Source organism: Eucalyptus grandis, chromosome 7 (assembly GCF_016545825.1).
Source record: "Eucalyptus grandis isolate ANBG69807.140 chromosome 7, ASM1654582v1, whole genome shotgun sequence".
Lineage (NCBI taxonomy): Eukaryota > Viridiplantae > Streptophyta > Magnoliopsida > Myrtales > Myrtaceae > Eucalyptus > Eucalyptus grandis.
Window position 1 is genome coordinate 31,951,075 of NC_052618.1, and position 15,798 is coordinate 31,966,872.

At 40.7% G+C, this 15,798-nt stretch overlaps 1 protein-coding gene and 1 pseudogene across 1 annotated transcript; one reads left to right on the forward strand and one right to left on the reverse strand.

Annotated features, from left to right (window-relative positions):
* Positions 1-2,316: 2,316 nt before the first annotated feature.
* LOC104454939 (rust resistance kinase Lr10) lies at positions 2,317-3,381 on the forward strand. The gene has a single exon (XM_018877083.2). The coding sequence runs from the start codon at positions 2,317-2,319 to the stop codon at positions 3,379-3,381; it is 1,065 nt and encodes a 354-aa protein (XP_018732628.2).
* A 2,629-nt stretch (positions 3,382-6,010) lies between these two features.
* Positions 6,011-10,336, reverse strand: LOC120295627 (annotated as a pseudogene).
* Between the last annotated feature and the right edge of the window lie 5,462 nt (positions 10,337-15,798).

Sequence of the window (15,798 nt, forward strand, 5' to 3'; positions counted from 1 at the left end):
GAGAGAGAGAGAGAGAGAGAGAGAGAGAGAGAGAGAGAGATGGACTTGTTTGTGGATGGGGTTGAGATCGACCCAAAAATTATGTTGAGAGAGTTGACGAAAAGTCAAATGGGAAAAAATCATCTCTAATTTTTTCATGGGTGTAAATGATGCATTTGTGTTGGCCGGCTGTGTATTTGCCCCCGTATGAATGCACAAGTCATAGGGAAAAATCATCTCTAATATTTTATGGGCGCAATTTCCTAGATGCACCTAAACTTCGACCCAAACTTCACGTCGTGAATTTTCTAGATAGACTGCATTTTTGCGCTGGCCAGCTGGGTACTCGCCCCGCTGAGGGCACTGTACTTCTTTAATTTGTTGAATTGTGTGCATTTGTTGGGTTAACTGACTTGGGCTTTTCATACTGGGCTAGGCGACTCCAAAGTCAAGGATCATCCCAACTACTCCCGATCTTTTTAAATTGTGCTTCCTCTGCACACAGAGCAATTCTTCACCGATTTCTCTTCGCCCAAAGACAAACAGACACATGATTGATGCTCTTAACTCCATGGATACCTATCAAGCGCTGCTACTCATTCTTGTTCTATTGCAACCGCTGACTAGCACTGCAAAGCCATGTAATCAGTTGTGCGTCGCTTCATCTTGTGGTGACATTCACAATATAAGCTATCCATTTCGACTGAAGAGTGATCCAGAAAGATGTGGTTTATACAAGCTGGCTTGTGAAGGTAAACGCACAGTTATGTACTTTGATAGTAGTAGATACTATGTGCAATCTATTGATAATTCCATTGAGCGAATCAAATTGGTAGACGACAGGATTCACAAGGGCAATTGCTCATCTCTCCCTCGTCACTTTCTGAGTCGTTTCGATTTGTCCTTGAAAGGGCTATACTACCCACTCAGTAGTTTGGTGACTGTGGTCATTGTGAACTGCTCAAAGCTGGTTCATTCTTCATTTTACATTGCTATTAATCCATCATGCACTGTGGGGTCGTATTCTTCCAACACATCATCGAGTTGGAAGTTGTATGCTTTGGCCAATCCAAACGTATCAAATGTTAGGGACTTTTGCACCATTCGTAGCTGGACCGAGGTATCAAATTTTTCTACAAAGAATGAGCAGATAAATAGTAGCCTCTACAACTACGAGCAAATCCATAACATCATGGCTAGTGGATTTCTTCTCGACACGAGTTCCGGCACTTCTGTAATCTATTTCCGTGACTACCTCAAGTATCAAGGTTGCAGATTCACCACCCAGAGACTTTTATTTTACCTCTTTGATTTCCCTAGCATCTTTGGAAGTTAGGATTGCAAAGTCGAGTTCTCTTATGGCGGTAAGCATCGATTGACAATGAAACTTTACTGCAATTTTGCATGATTGTGCACACTCTTTCACTTGTTACTTTCTCCTCAAAATTCAAATACGTAAAAATTATTTCAAATCCAAGAAAATCATGACGAAGTATACATGTTAGTATAGGGCAACATCTGTGTATTTGAAAGATTTCAGGAGCTTTGTGTTATATATTGTAGTCAAAATGTAGGAGTTGCAGAATTGGCAAAGAAGAAGAAGTGATCTTAGAAGTCACCACAACAGACCCATCATCAGCTGCACATGTAAATGAGTATAGATTATATTTCCTTTCCACTGGACGATAGAATTCCCGTTGTAAAAAAAGATGGTCATTGTTCGAGCAGCCACATGACTAGTTTTTTGTTGGCATAGAGTTTAGATTTTCTTGTTTTCTTAATTAGTTACTTAACTAACATTCTAAGAAACACTTGTACTAGCAAATTCCTTAAAAAATTGCGTTTACCTATTCATGGAGAAACAAAATTATCAATTAAAAATGAAAATCACATTTTCTTTGTATTTGTTGACTGCTAAAAAAGCAAAGGGAATTTCTCGTATCGCGATCATTTATGTTAAACGAAGCTTATTATTTCTTGCGAGTGCACGCATCCCACTTTTCATATTCTTTTAGACAAAACTCAACTTGCACAAAGTAGTTAGCTACTACTCTGTTTCCTCGTGAGTTTTGTTTTCTAGACTTCTTTTCCTTCAATTCCTTTTCAAATCATTCATTCTTTTCACAGGTCTCCTAGGTTATATGACCGTTGGGATAACTGAGCATTTTATATGTCTACTGGGTAAGCCACAATGATTTGTTCTTAAAATAATTAAGAAAACCTTATTCTAACCTATCGGAATTATTTTCAGTGTATTTTTGTGGAGCAAAGTTTGTAATTGGAATGCCATTTTTGGGGATATTTCTAATCTACACCTACAAAAGAAGGCACTTAGCAATGGACAAGAATATCGAAGAATTTTTGCAAGCTCACAACAATTTTTTGCCCATAAGGTACTCTTACTCGAATATTAAAAAGATCACTGCAAATTTTAAGCACAAACTAGGAGAAGGGGGATATAATTCCGTGTACAAAGGAACGCTCCGAAGTGGCAATGAAGTGGCCATCAAGATTTTGAAGCCGTCTAAGGCCCAAGGCCAAGATTTTATCAATGAAGTGGCTACTATTGGAAGAATTTACCATGTTAATGTAGTGCAACTCATTGGTTTTTGCTTTGAAGGCTCGAAACAAGCTCTCGTGTATGATCTCATGTTGAATGGATCCTTGGATAAGCAAATTTTCACTGAGGAAGGTGATAAGTTTCTCAATTACAAGAAAATATATGAGATTGCTCTTGGGGTGGCGAGAGGGATTGAATACTTACATCGGGGGTGTGACATGCAAATACTACACTTTGATATCAAGCCTCACAATATTCTTTTAGACAAGAATTTCGCTCCGAAAGTTTCTGACTTTGGACTAGCAAAACTTTATCCTGCTAATTATAGCATAGTCTCACTGACTGCTGCAAGAGGGACCTTAGGATATATGGCACCAGAGTTGTTTTACAGAAACATCGGTGGTGTATCTTATAAATCGGACGTCTATAGCTTCGGCATGTGGCTCATGGAAATGGCAGGTAGAAGGAAGAATATAGATGCAAATGCAGAACACTCAAGCCAAATTTATTTTCCATTGTGGGTGTATGACCAAGTCAACGAAGAAAAAAGTGCTGAAATAGAAATTGTAGCAGAGGAAAGGAAGGTGATAAAAAAGATGATAATAGTTGCATTCTGGTGTATACAATTAAATCCTGACCATCGGCCTTCAATGAGCAAAGTCCTAGAAATGCTTGAAGGAGATATTGATGAACTCCATATGCCTCCAAAACCGCTTATTTATCCACCTGATGTGCCAATTAACAATGATGAAGCTGAGATGGAGCTAGAAACATTCTCAACTTCATCAAGTACCCCGATAATTTATACTAGTTTTCCTTTGGGAGATACCAATGGTGTTTAGAGTTCCATGCATAGTTATCGGAAATGTTTTGTGTGTATTTGTTATATGTCCCACAATCTAGTGTCATGTTAGGAGGGACTTGAGATGGTTTAGCTCAACAGAGATTACTTTTGAGATTGTCTTCTTCTAGCTCTTAGGCTAATGTTGTTTTATTGTATTTTATATAGTTTATTCTCTTGCATCCTCCTTCGAAAAGATAAACACATTGGTAAGAGGGCAAGGACAAAAATGATGGGTGAAGGTAATGGACATTGAGAATTTTTCTCCTTTGGTTCTGTTTCGGATAGGAGCGCCTTGGAGTTCACGAACTCTCTGGAGAATGATCTGGTCGTGATTCCTTCCGAGCCATCTCCGTGGATTTGCTCTTTCTGGATGGTTCGATTTGAACTTTCAATCCTTAAGGAAAGATGCAGAATCAGTGGCTTGTTATTCTTTTGGCTTTCTTTGCTTCAGTAGAAGCTGCTACGTCTGCATTTTGGGTTGTTTCCTCATTTTCCTCAGCTTCTACAAACCAATGAGAATCTTTAAATTGGCCATGGTTACCGTTCTGCCAACCCAATTTTTTTTTTCCCTTTTTCCTGTACTTAGTTTTGTTGTCCTTAGATTACGCTCCTTGACGATATGATACATGAAAAATGTATACTAAATAAAAAAGATCATTAAAATAAGTTTTTACTTGGTAAATAAAAAGTCGCCTTTTAAGTGAATTGCCATGCTTCTTTTTTTTTTTTCTTCAATGAAGCTACTGATCAAATGTAAGAATCTAACCAACTGAGCATGATCTGTTCACTGGCACAAACGATGTATATTGTGACAAAGTACCTAACTCGAGATTAGTAAGGCTGCGTTTGGTAACGTTTCGTTTAAAAATTGTTTAAGGAACGAAATAGAAAAAAGTGTTTATGTTCCGGGGAACAATTTTTGAACAAAAAATGCGTTTGGTAAATCTGTTCCCGAAAATATAAAAAGAATAGAAACACGTTTGGTAAATTTGTATAATTTTTTATTTCTTTTAATTTTTTAATATTTTTATTTTATTTTTCTATTTTCTTTCTTATTTTTCTTATTTATTTTTCCTTTTTTTTTTTTTTTTCTTCTTTGGCCGGTCGCGGCCTCCATGGCCGGGGCCCGGCCTCGGCCATGGCCGGGGGGCGGGCCTCGGCCATGGCCGGCGGGGCCGGCGGCCTCGCCCCAACCACGGCGTGGCTCGCCGGCCCCGGCGAGCCGAGCCTGGCCGTGGGCCGGGCGAGGCTCGGCCTCGAGCTCGAGCTCGGCCACCGCCCCGGCCGCTCGGCCTCGCCGACATCGCGATGGCCTAGGGTGGCCGAGCCCGGCCGTGGCTGGGCGAGGCTCGGCCTCGCCTTGGTTGGGCGATGCGGGCAAGGCCGAGCCTCGCCCGGATCGCCGGCCGGCCAAGGCCGAGCTCGCCGAGCGGCCGGCGAGGCCGAGCCTGGCCGTGGCTGGGCGAGGCTCGGCCTCGCCTTGGCTGGGCGAGCTCGAGCTCGCCCGGATCCAACAAGGCCGAGCTCGCCCGGCGGCCTCGCCGGCGAGGCTCGGCTCGCCTCGCCGGGCCATCGCCCGGCGGCCGGCGAGGCTCGCCCGGCCATGGCGGTGGCCGAGCCTCGCCTCGCCGGCCGGCCACGGCCACGCTCGGCCTCGCTCGAGGCCCGCCGAGCCTCGCCGTGGCCTTGGGCGAGGCTCGCCGTGGCGGGCCCGGCCCTCGTCGGCCGGTCGCCGGCGGTCACCGGCCATGGCCAAGGCCGGCGACCGGCCAAAGAAAAAAAGAAGAATAAAAGAAAAAAATAAAAAAGAGAAGTGTTTCTAGATTTTGTTCCAGAAACATGAAACAACTTTTTTTATGTTTCTTGTTTCTTTCGTTTCAAAAGAACAAAAAGGGAACAAAAGAACAAAAAAAAAAACAGAAATTTCTGTTCCTGGGAACAGAAATAGGGTGCAGCCAAACGCACCCTAAGAGATTGAGAGCCTCGTCACTTCAAATGTCATTTCATCGTTCTAGTCGGAACATTAGAATAGCCACAGAATTCAGAAGCAGATAAAGACGTAAGGAGGTCTTTGCAGGCATCTGAATCCGCACGCTGGGGGTAAGTGTGCCGTAGCAACCAAAACATCACACTGCATGAAACATACAGATTCCTCCGAGGCCCCAATTCTTAAATAAATGGTAAGGAATTTGTTTCTGCCGGAAGAAGAAATTGAAATGAGTAGAGAAATGACTGAGGATATTTATTAAAACCGTAAAATGTTTCACACACGATCTTGGACTGGAAGGATTCATCTACTAATGAAACTGATGCAGTGCCAGAAACTGAACACTTCTGTCAGTATCTCAACTCTACTTGTGGAGTAAATATTTTACACCTCCAATGTATCAAATGGAAGCCTAAAAACAAAACAAGTTGACCAACGATGAGCAGTCTTAAGTCCAATTCTGCACCGGTCCATTGATGATCATCATTATCTTGATGATAGCAGCAGCTTACACTGGTCCATTATAAACAACCTTCGCAGCTGAGTACAGCATCATCTGCCAAGGAAGTTTAGGCACAATCATTTATGGCCTCATTACATATTAGTTCACATCCATTTCCCAAGGATAATAGGAATCCAGCATCATGCTTAAACTAACGAAAGTTTTTCCAATTTATTCTGTTTGTGTCTTGGATAGCAAAATATAGCGCAAAATGCAGCTCTACAGTATTCTCAGCACACTCATTAGCTTGTACCTATTGAGAGAAGGTATCATGTTCAGAAACAGCCTCTACAAGTTGCACGATCGCTTTCCTTGATGAGTCACACTGGTTTCCATTACACCAATTTGTTTCTTATCTACTCTACTGAAATTATTGAAATTAACACAACAAAAGAAGTAGAATCAAACCAAATTGATAGAATATCCAAGAATGCATAAATTTCCTGCCGTCTTTATTGAAAGAATATTCATACCTGCAACTCCAATTAAATCAAACATCAAAGGTATGTTCGAATCTGCCTCGACAGTGGCTTTTGCTGCTGCAATACAGACTGAGACGGCTTGTATAATGTTCAAACCTTCACATATCGATGAGTGTAGCACCCACTAAGCAATCGCCAGCCCTGGTAAGCTACTTAACAGATGCAGGAAGGCCAGGAAGATGCAAAGCAAAGAGATGAGATGTTCCCTCGATATGTTTGGCATCATGAAACTTTTGTGAAGGGCAATAAGATGAGATCAATTTGTGGAGTTCTGAACTTATGCCAAGGCATTGGGGTTTCTCCACAACAGCTCTCGTCAATATAGACCCCTCTTTAGAGCATAGAAATACTCCACAAGCGCCTATGGTTACGACTACAATTTTTATGCCCCTCTCAAGCAAAAGAATTAGTGGGTTTTAGCATATTGATGTGAGATTCTGCAGGACAATTTTTTTCGCACTTATACCTTTCACTCAAACCATGTAACTTCCCAGGAGATAGAGCATCTGCCATTGCAAAGAGCTCATCTTCATTGGGAGATACATAAGTTACCTGCAAAGAGCCTAGTCTGTATCAACAGCAGATCTTCAAGATGAAGCTTTCAGAATCTAGGAACCGCTTAATGCCACTCTCAAACTATGCCCATGTGAGCTGAATTTCGTTTCTCCTAATGTCATATTGTTTTCATAGCTCAAAGGGATGCCAAAACCAAGAAGTCAACTATGTAAACCAGTAACACTTTATTTCACGCCTGATTGATATGAACTTGACGTGGTCAATTTTTTCTAAAAGTGAGATATTGTCAAAGTTTAACAATATCACAAACATGAATCCATTGCATATGATGTACGGTTTATAATTTCCTACTTGATTTAAGAAAAGATTCTGTGGGTATCACTCTTAAATGTATTCACTATGGAAAAGTTTCCTTCAACTCATCTAGACTGCAAATTAATATCCTAGCGGAAGCATCACATCACCAGCCATACTGACTCCTGGAAATGTAATCAGCAGGCTATGAACTGGACATGCATTATTAACGAATGTCTATGCAAAGCCACTAAATTTTGTTTCGATATGCTACATGCAGAATTCTCCAACCTAAACCACAACTTTCACCATTTTTCTCCATATCCATGCAGATGGTAAGCAATTCTATGAAATATGTTGAAAACAACTGCTATCATTTTCCAGCATACATAAGTAATGGTCCGCGTTAATCAATTTGAAGCACTAAACTTTTCTCATTATAGCAATTCCCATTTTGCTCTCTTTCGGTATGGTGCTAAGGATGATGGTAATCAACTACTCCATTGGCAATCAAGTCAGAAATTTGAGATTGAGATCTCATGAATTCTATAAAATGTATTATTGAACTTATCCGATTGTGTATCAACTTCAGACTTAAATAAGTTTACTCAGCACATAGAAAACAGCACCAAAGAAGTAAATGCACATCACAAGGCGAAGCACTCACATACTTCACAATAGAAGCAATTTCTTTGGATTTGGCAACCGATGCCGGTTCAAACCACAGAGGAATGTTATCTCCTGCAGCCACAGCAAACAAAATTCAAATAAAAACCAAGTGAATTCTGAAGAGCTTTCTATTGACTCAGAGTAGATCATACAATCAAGTCAGATGAAAAATCAAAGCAGGTCGAATCTTTAGAATTACATTGACAAGAAGCTTCAAGAGCACGATCGTTGAGGTTAGCATCAACCATCACTACTGGAGCAGAAGATATCTAAATTGTGAAATCCACTCAGCAGTGAGAAATTTCTCCTAAAGGTCAACCGTGAGTGCCTTTATTGATCTTAGAAAGAACACAAGTATGCCTGCTCAACCTTATATGTTTTTAGCAAAATTAACTTACAATTGACTCAAAGCTTGCAACACCAGCAGCTACCTCACCGTTTGGATCGAGTACACAGCAGACCACAGCAGTTGTAATATCTTGGGTTTGAAGGATACCTGCCTTGGAATTGCTGAGTTTAAGAACAAGAAGCACATTCATGAACAGCACATCCATCTCTATAACTTATTTGAAGCCAAAAAAACAGGAGAGTAGCTAGTTCATTGTTATAGCGAAGTAAAAGAGAACGCTTAGAAAAATAAATGAGTAGTGTACTTACCTGCCTGTAAAGGTAAATATAGCAAAATTTCATCACTATTATCTATTTAGTAGATTTTACTAGGCATGTCAGACAAGCAGTTAAACTGAGCATGTTAACCTTCAATAGGACGCCCAGTAGATCTCCCATGCTCCAACAAGTGATTCCCTGATACATAGGGCACAGGATAATGTTAGCAAAATCCTGGGAAGACACAGAAACGTCAACAATAAAACCAATAAATAAAGAAACGACAGAGAATTTGCTCGCCTTGGCAACCATATGAAGATGAACATACATTCACTACATCAAGGTGGAGCAAATAAAAAGAAAAACATTCTCAAATATTAGTACCTTTAATATATACAGTTTACTCGCAAATTCTCAATTTGAAAAGTGAAGACAACATTTGGCAAAATCCTAATGGCCAATTCTAATTACTCGCAGACCTCCAGAAAGATCTCAACTTGGGATGTCCTCAAAATTTATTGATCCTGATTAGAATCAGGCTGGCATACCCAAGAATTCCAGTTACAATAAACAGATGAGTGTTTAAAAAAACGACTATTTTTTCTCATAAAAACTATTAGGCTTGACCATATATACGCTGTGAATCTAAAGGAAACTCTCTCAAATTACAACAGAAGCAGATAGGATGGACATATAGTCAAGGCTCAAAACAAAATTACGCACTTTTACTGAGAAAAGATGGTAGGTTCTTTCTTTACCAAAAAAAAAAAAAAAAAAAAAGATTTTCTTTACTTTTATAGCGTTTTTTAATAAAGATGGAGCTAAAGGATTTATCTAGTACTTTTCTCCATGTCCCATGGCTTAAGACAAGAAGGAAATTGAACAAGACCAATATAAGATAACCTTTATGCTGAAACTCTACAAAACATTATGTCCTAGGTCGCCATGCATCGAGTTCATATGCCAAAATAATTAATTGAGCCAAAATGGTGCCTCGGAAAGTCTTGCTGAAACAAAAAGTGCGTAGGCTAATTCAGATGTGCTATACTTTTTTTTTTTGGGTCAAAAGATGTGCCATACTAACCTGCCATTTCAAGGCCCACAGCACTGATGAAGAAGGGCTTTCCTCCCAGCTTCGACATGCAATTGGCAATATTCCTTGCTACACCTCCTAAAACATAGTGAACCTAAAAGACCACTGTCAGACATAGACTCACACAGAAAGTACTGAACAGTGTAGTGTGTTCTCACGTAGGTTCTCAACTGATGCTGTCAGCATAGAAGGTTTTGGAGATGTGTAGTATTTAGGGGCAGAGTAAGAAACCTGATACCGGTACTTACCAATATCTTCACCGCGGGGTCAATGGTTGGATCTCCATCTTTCCATCTATGAAAAATTGCATGCTCAGATGAGCTGCACTTCCTCATTCTCCTTGAAGGCCACCTGTCGTCCTCATCTTGTGGAGGGGTATGGCACTTTTTGCATTGGCAATCTAGATCCCAGCAGCAATGAGCTGTATGAGGATCCTTGAAGTACAGGGTTGTCCTTTAGAGTCGAAAGACTCTATTCCAAGTCTTTCTCCTTCACCTTCATCTTCTTTTATGTATGGCTGCATCATCAAGATTGTAGGAAAAATTGAAGAAGAGCCTTCTTTCTTTTCTCTTGAGTGATCAAATTTGATGACCTCACTACCGTCCTTTTTCTTGATGAATTTTGACTTTGAAGCCTGTATACACTGAACATTTTGACGAAGTTTTTGTAGTTAGTCAATCAGGTAGTAGGGAGGAGTTTGAGTAACTCAGAATGAGAAATCTATCTTAGAATATGATGCACAAAGTCATCTACTTATTGTCCACAGAGATCGAAAGGGCATCTTCTGGTCCCAGCAAAGTTAAGTCTATTTGTACACCATCTATTTTTTTTTTGGGGGGTCACATGTACACCATCTAGTTGCCACAGTCAAATCTGGACTCTGGGGATATCCAGTGACTTGTAATACAATCAAATCTGGACTCTGGGGATATCCAGTGACTTGTAATTGAACCTTCAAGACAAGAAGCAATTTAGGATCTGAAAGAGCTATATTGAAGTTTGGGAATAGTGTTACAGACACAAATCTAGCATTGAGAGCTGTTTTGACTACGCCAATGCAAGCATGTTGATAGTCGAGGAATTAGTATCAAGTAGTGCCATGCGGACCACAACTTGCAATCCTTTATAACCATTGAAGGAAAAAGCAAAGCGTATGTGACATACAGATTTTTGGGTTCTGATTTCGATAGAATAAATTAGGCATTTCATCGGTGCAACTACAGTGTTTTTCTCTGAGTTGGTCACTCACGAGATAACTAGACTAGCCGGGTAAGCTATTAAGGACTTTAAGGCAAATAGACTTTAGAATTCGACCAAGAGTCAACTTCTCGACCGTGCTCATCTTTAGAGATCATTGCGGCACAGTATAAAATCGATTTGAAATCAGAGATAGGTCGGTTCGACTGAGATGAATGATCGATCGTGGGTGACTCCACTAAATTGGAAAACTCTCGTTGACCGACACTAATTTGATTTCACTGTCGTTTTGGTACCTTGTGTCCGTATTTGAATTCTCAAGATTTTCACGACAACCGAGAGTCGCCAATGTGTCGAGTGGATTCATCGTGGCTCGAAGGAAATTGACCACGGGTCATTTGTCCTAAAAAATTCTAAAAACTACCCGGTAGCCTAGGTCACGCTAAAAAAACGCGTTTGAGTGAAATTAACTGCCAATCTAAGTCCGATTTCAGAAATTGAAGAGTTTGTCATGTCACAGGTCATTTTAGGAACGTCGACTCATCCTTAGAAGATTTTTCTACAAACCGAGATTTCTAGCAGAAAAGCAAAGTAATGCCGTTTTTGTTTGAGATAATTAGAGGGCCTCTTTTGATAGGATCTTTGGTCGATAAGTTGGATCGATTAACAGGGAAAAGTCATGAGATGGACGAGGTCACTTTAATGGATTTAATTGGGCTTCAATTGGATTTGTTTAGTTTAGAATTAAATGAAATTGAAAGAATTGATGTACAAATAAGTGAAATTCGTATGCCATGGTGGACTAAGCAAAATGGACCCATTAGAAGCTTGTCTTGGAAGCTTGGAGGTGAGTGGAAGGTGACATGACATGAGGTCATGGTGGGCCATGTTTTGGATGACCTAAGAGAGAGAGAGAGAGAGAGAGAAAGAAGAGGGAGAAATCGGTTCCCCTTTCTTCTCTCCCGTCGCTGTCTCTCTTCCCCATCTCCCCTTCGGTTTTGCTCGACTCCATGGAAGCCGAAGACCAGGAGAAGCAGCAGCTAGAGTCGGTCGGACCAGAGCTACCATCGCCGTTGTGCCGCAGTCGCCGCCGCTGCTCCGTGGCCGCCCACGTGCCCTCCGCCCCCTCTCTCTTCCCCATCCTCTTTCTGTTGTTCGAAGATAAAAATGCAGAAGCAGCAGCCTCGTCCCACCGAAACCGGAGCCAAGGCCGTCGTTGCTACCTCACGCCGCACGCCGTCACAGCTCCGCGGCCACCCAGCCGCGCCGTCCGCCCCCATCCAGTTGAGCTGCCGTCCACGACCCGCCTGGCTAGCTGCTGTTCGGCGGTCATGAGGGATGGTAGAGGCTCGCCGGAGCTCCCTCCGGCCACCGTACGCCACCACCTCGACTCACCGGAGCCCCCCTCGCCCTCTGCCGGCCTTGCCTCGCCATCTCAGCCTCGGATCCGTCCCCAACCAGTAGCAAAAGAGGGTTGCAGAAATGGGTATGACAGTAGGGTTTTGGCCCATTTTGGCCGTCTTCCCGAGCTCGGATGCTTGGCACGCCTTGTGGGAAAGTTGACCTCCGCGTCGACCCCGTCGATTTGAGCCGCTTGGTTCGATAATCGGATGAGTTTAACTCACTAATCCCCGCTTAGTAGGTTAATCAAGTTTAAGGGCTGTTTAGATTAGACTAAGTAGGTTTAGGTGATTAGATTAATTTATTTAAATGTTAAGTGGATTATGGGATGTGATTAGTTTAGTGGATAATTAATTAAGGCTAAGTAAATATTTTCATTAAAGTAATCTTGTTTAAGCCTTAATTAATTATTTTAGATTATATAATTATTTCAATTTATATTATTATTTATTATATTATATTATTATAATATTATTTTATTTTATTTTATTTTCGGAATAAATTTAATTATTTATTATTTTTCGGAAATTTTGACCGGGATAGTCGATGACCGGAATTTTATGCTGATTATTGTGGTGCAGTCTGTTTATTTATTTGAGCGTTAATTTGTGCTGAATTGAATTTATTTGTGAATTTAGGATTTATTCCTAAATTATTTGATTTGGATTATTAATGGAAAAATAATCGGGTGTCGGTTTACAGCGCCAAAAATATGTAATGGGCTGTTGAAATTGGTGGGATATTTGTAAGTAAAATTATTATATTTTGGCTAAGACCGACCGTGTACCAACACACGGCTATTTTTATCGAGTATAATAAAAATGATGAATTGACTATATGGTTAGAGTGGTATACTATATCGGCCTATGGGCGATATGTCAGCTTTGGGTGAGCATATAAATTGTATACCATAATATCAGCTTTGGGCAAGCATATAAATGTTATACCATAATATCAAATTTGGGCGAGCATATATAGTATACTAAATTGGCCTATGGGCCTTAATCTATTAGCTTTGAGCGAGCATATATAATATACTAAATTGGCCTGTGGGCCCTAATCTATTAGCTTTGGGTGAGCATATACATAGTATACTATATCTATCAGCTTTGGGCGAGCCATGCTATCTATTTTCAACTTTGGGTGAATAGTCCTAGATTATGGTTGGACTTTATAGATAGTATTGAATGTACCGATCAGGGAAAGGTCGTGGTAACATGTAATTGATTAAGTCGATTGATCGTTGAGTCGATCTGATTGGTGGAATGTGATTGATTGATGTATTTATCAATATTATTGATTGAACTGATGTGCATAAAGGAACTGAAGCCAAGGTAAGCCTTTTGACCTGTGTTGTGCTTAGGCAGCCCTTATAGCGTATTGGCTTCCTAATCAGGTCTTAGTGGGGTAGAACTTGTTGAGACATAGTCTCATCTTGGTTTAGGGAAAATATTTCAGGTCCCTAGATGACGATCATGGAGGACCGGAAGTCCTGGAGTTCGGAAGGTGGAGGCTGAAGAATTGGCAAATGGGTTTGACTAGTGGATGATAAGACAATCCCGTTTTTGATAAGCTGAGAATTTTGCAGACATCATAAGTTTGTAATTAACCAATTTGTCTATAAAGACTTGTTTTGGTTTGAAAAATATAATCATACTTTTCTATCCCATTGTTTGATTGTTTGGGGATTTTATTATGCTTCCGCATGCGTATATAAATGAATGGGTCGGCGACCTTCCTAGGACATCGCAAATAAATCGACCAGCTAAGGGATGGGCGCACGCCCGAGGATCGGGGCGTGACATCCCCCTTTTTGTGGTATTAGAGCAATGGTTAAATATTGGAGTGATAATGAGCGATGACCTTTGGGATAGTAGTAGGATGACCTTTAAATTCATGACTGGTGCATGTCTTTGATAGCTGATTGGTAGAATTGTTTGTCGTGTGTGAATCGCTTGCTTTTAATCATTGTGGATTCGGAAGGCAGAGTGTTGACTCTGGCTAGCTTGAGCGTAAGAGTGCAACCGCAGGTTGGTATTAGTGTAGCAGCGTTGAATGATCCTAAGTCCGATAAGATCTTTCTGATGCAAGTGTTTCTTGGGATCTGGATGAGCTAGTAAGATCAGGATCAAGTTGTTGTTATTGCTACCTTTACTAAGGTCCAACCTAGAAGGATAATCAGGGAATATAATTCGATATCTTAGTCCAGATTCAGCGTAAGTAGACTTGGAATTCTGTCAGGGAAAAGACTGATGTTGAGGGAAGAGTATTATGTTCCACTCAATAGGAAGGGCGGAATAGTCAGGTCAGTATTGAGACAAATGGAACATGTTGTTCCATGGAAGATGGTATGGATCTGTCTCGTGTATTTTGAGGACAGGAATTTGTGGCAAGTGTCGCCAACCCGGACAGTGATTTATGGGGTATAAGTATAAGTAGATGGAATCTTGACAACGGTTACTGCTGTCACCGTCGATAGGATAGATTAGAAGAAGTGTGCCATAGAACGCACTGTGGAATTTTTGGGATAGGTATCCAGTACAAGAAATAATGCATGCTAGCACTTGACAGGAGGTAGGAGACTCACCAAATAAGTGCCAAAAGTATGGAAGGAATGCATGGATTAATCATGTGTCTGAGAATGACTAAAACGTGCTATGATGGTAGTCAGTACACCTGTCAGGTGAAAAACTATCAGTGTAAGGCCAAGGGAGCATTGATATCGATACTGTAGATAAGACGCCATTAAGATGGCAAAAGGAACAGGAACAAAATTGACTATCATTTATTCAGTGGAAGAATGTTTTTGAGGTGATTTCATCATAATGGTGCCAGAGAGTGTTGGGAACACAATTGTGGAATTTCAGTTGTTTGTTAAGGCTGTAGGAAAAGAACCACTGACTAGAGTTGTACTTGATTGGCTGTTGGTGTACAACTTATTCGTCAAGTGTGGAAAGAATTGGTTTTGGAGCATTTTGTGGTGATTAATTGTTATAGTGAAGTAACCCAGTTTATTCCAGGAGTAGGTAGGAGTGCCAAGTTTTATTGAGAGTCAAGAAGGGTCCTCGACTTCTTTAATCTCGTCACTTGAGACAATCCATTTGTTAGACGGAGGTTGCCTAGGTTACTTAACGATTGTAAAAAAAAAAAAAAAAAACAGATTGAAGAATTGAAAATTGAGGACTCCTCAGTAGTCCAAGAATTCCTGGAAGTGTTACCAGAGGGATTGTCAGACCATCGCCAGAGAAAAAGATAGAATTTATGATTGAGCTAGCACCTAGAACATAACCCTTCTTTAAAGTTTCTTACCGGTTGTTGTTTGAATTGATAGAACCAATGGTGCAAATATGAGGATTGATGAATGAAGAATTCATGCATATCGGCGCATAACCTAAAGGGAAACATCAGTCTCGTAGTGAGAAAGAAAGAAAGATGGTTCATTGCAATTATGCATCAACTATAGTCGACTTAATCAAGTGACAATCAAGAATAAGTGTTCATTGTCAAAGATCAACGAATTCGGTGACTTGTTATAAAAAGTGTTGACGACTTCAAGGATCGACTTGAGGATAGGTTATCATCAGTTGAGAACCAGGAAGGAGGTTATATTGAAGACAACTTTTCGCACTTGATTTGGCCCTTGTGAGAATAATGTAAAGCCGTTTGAT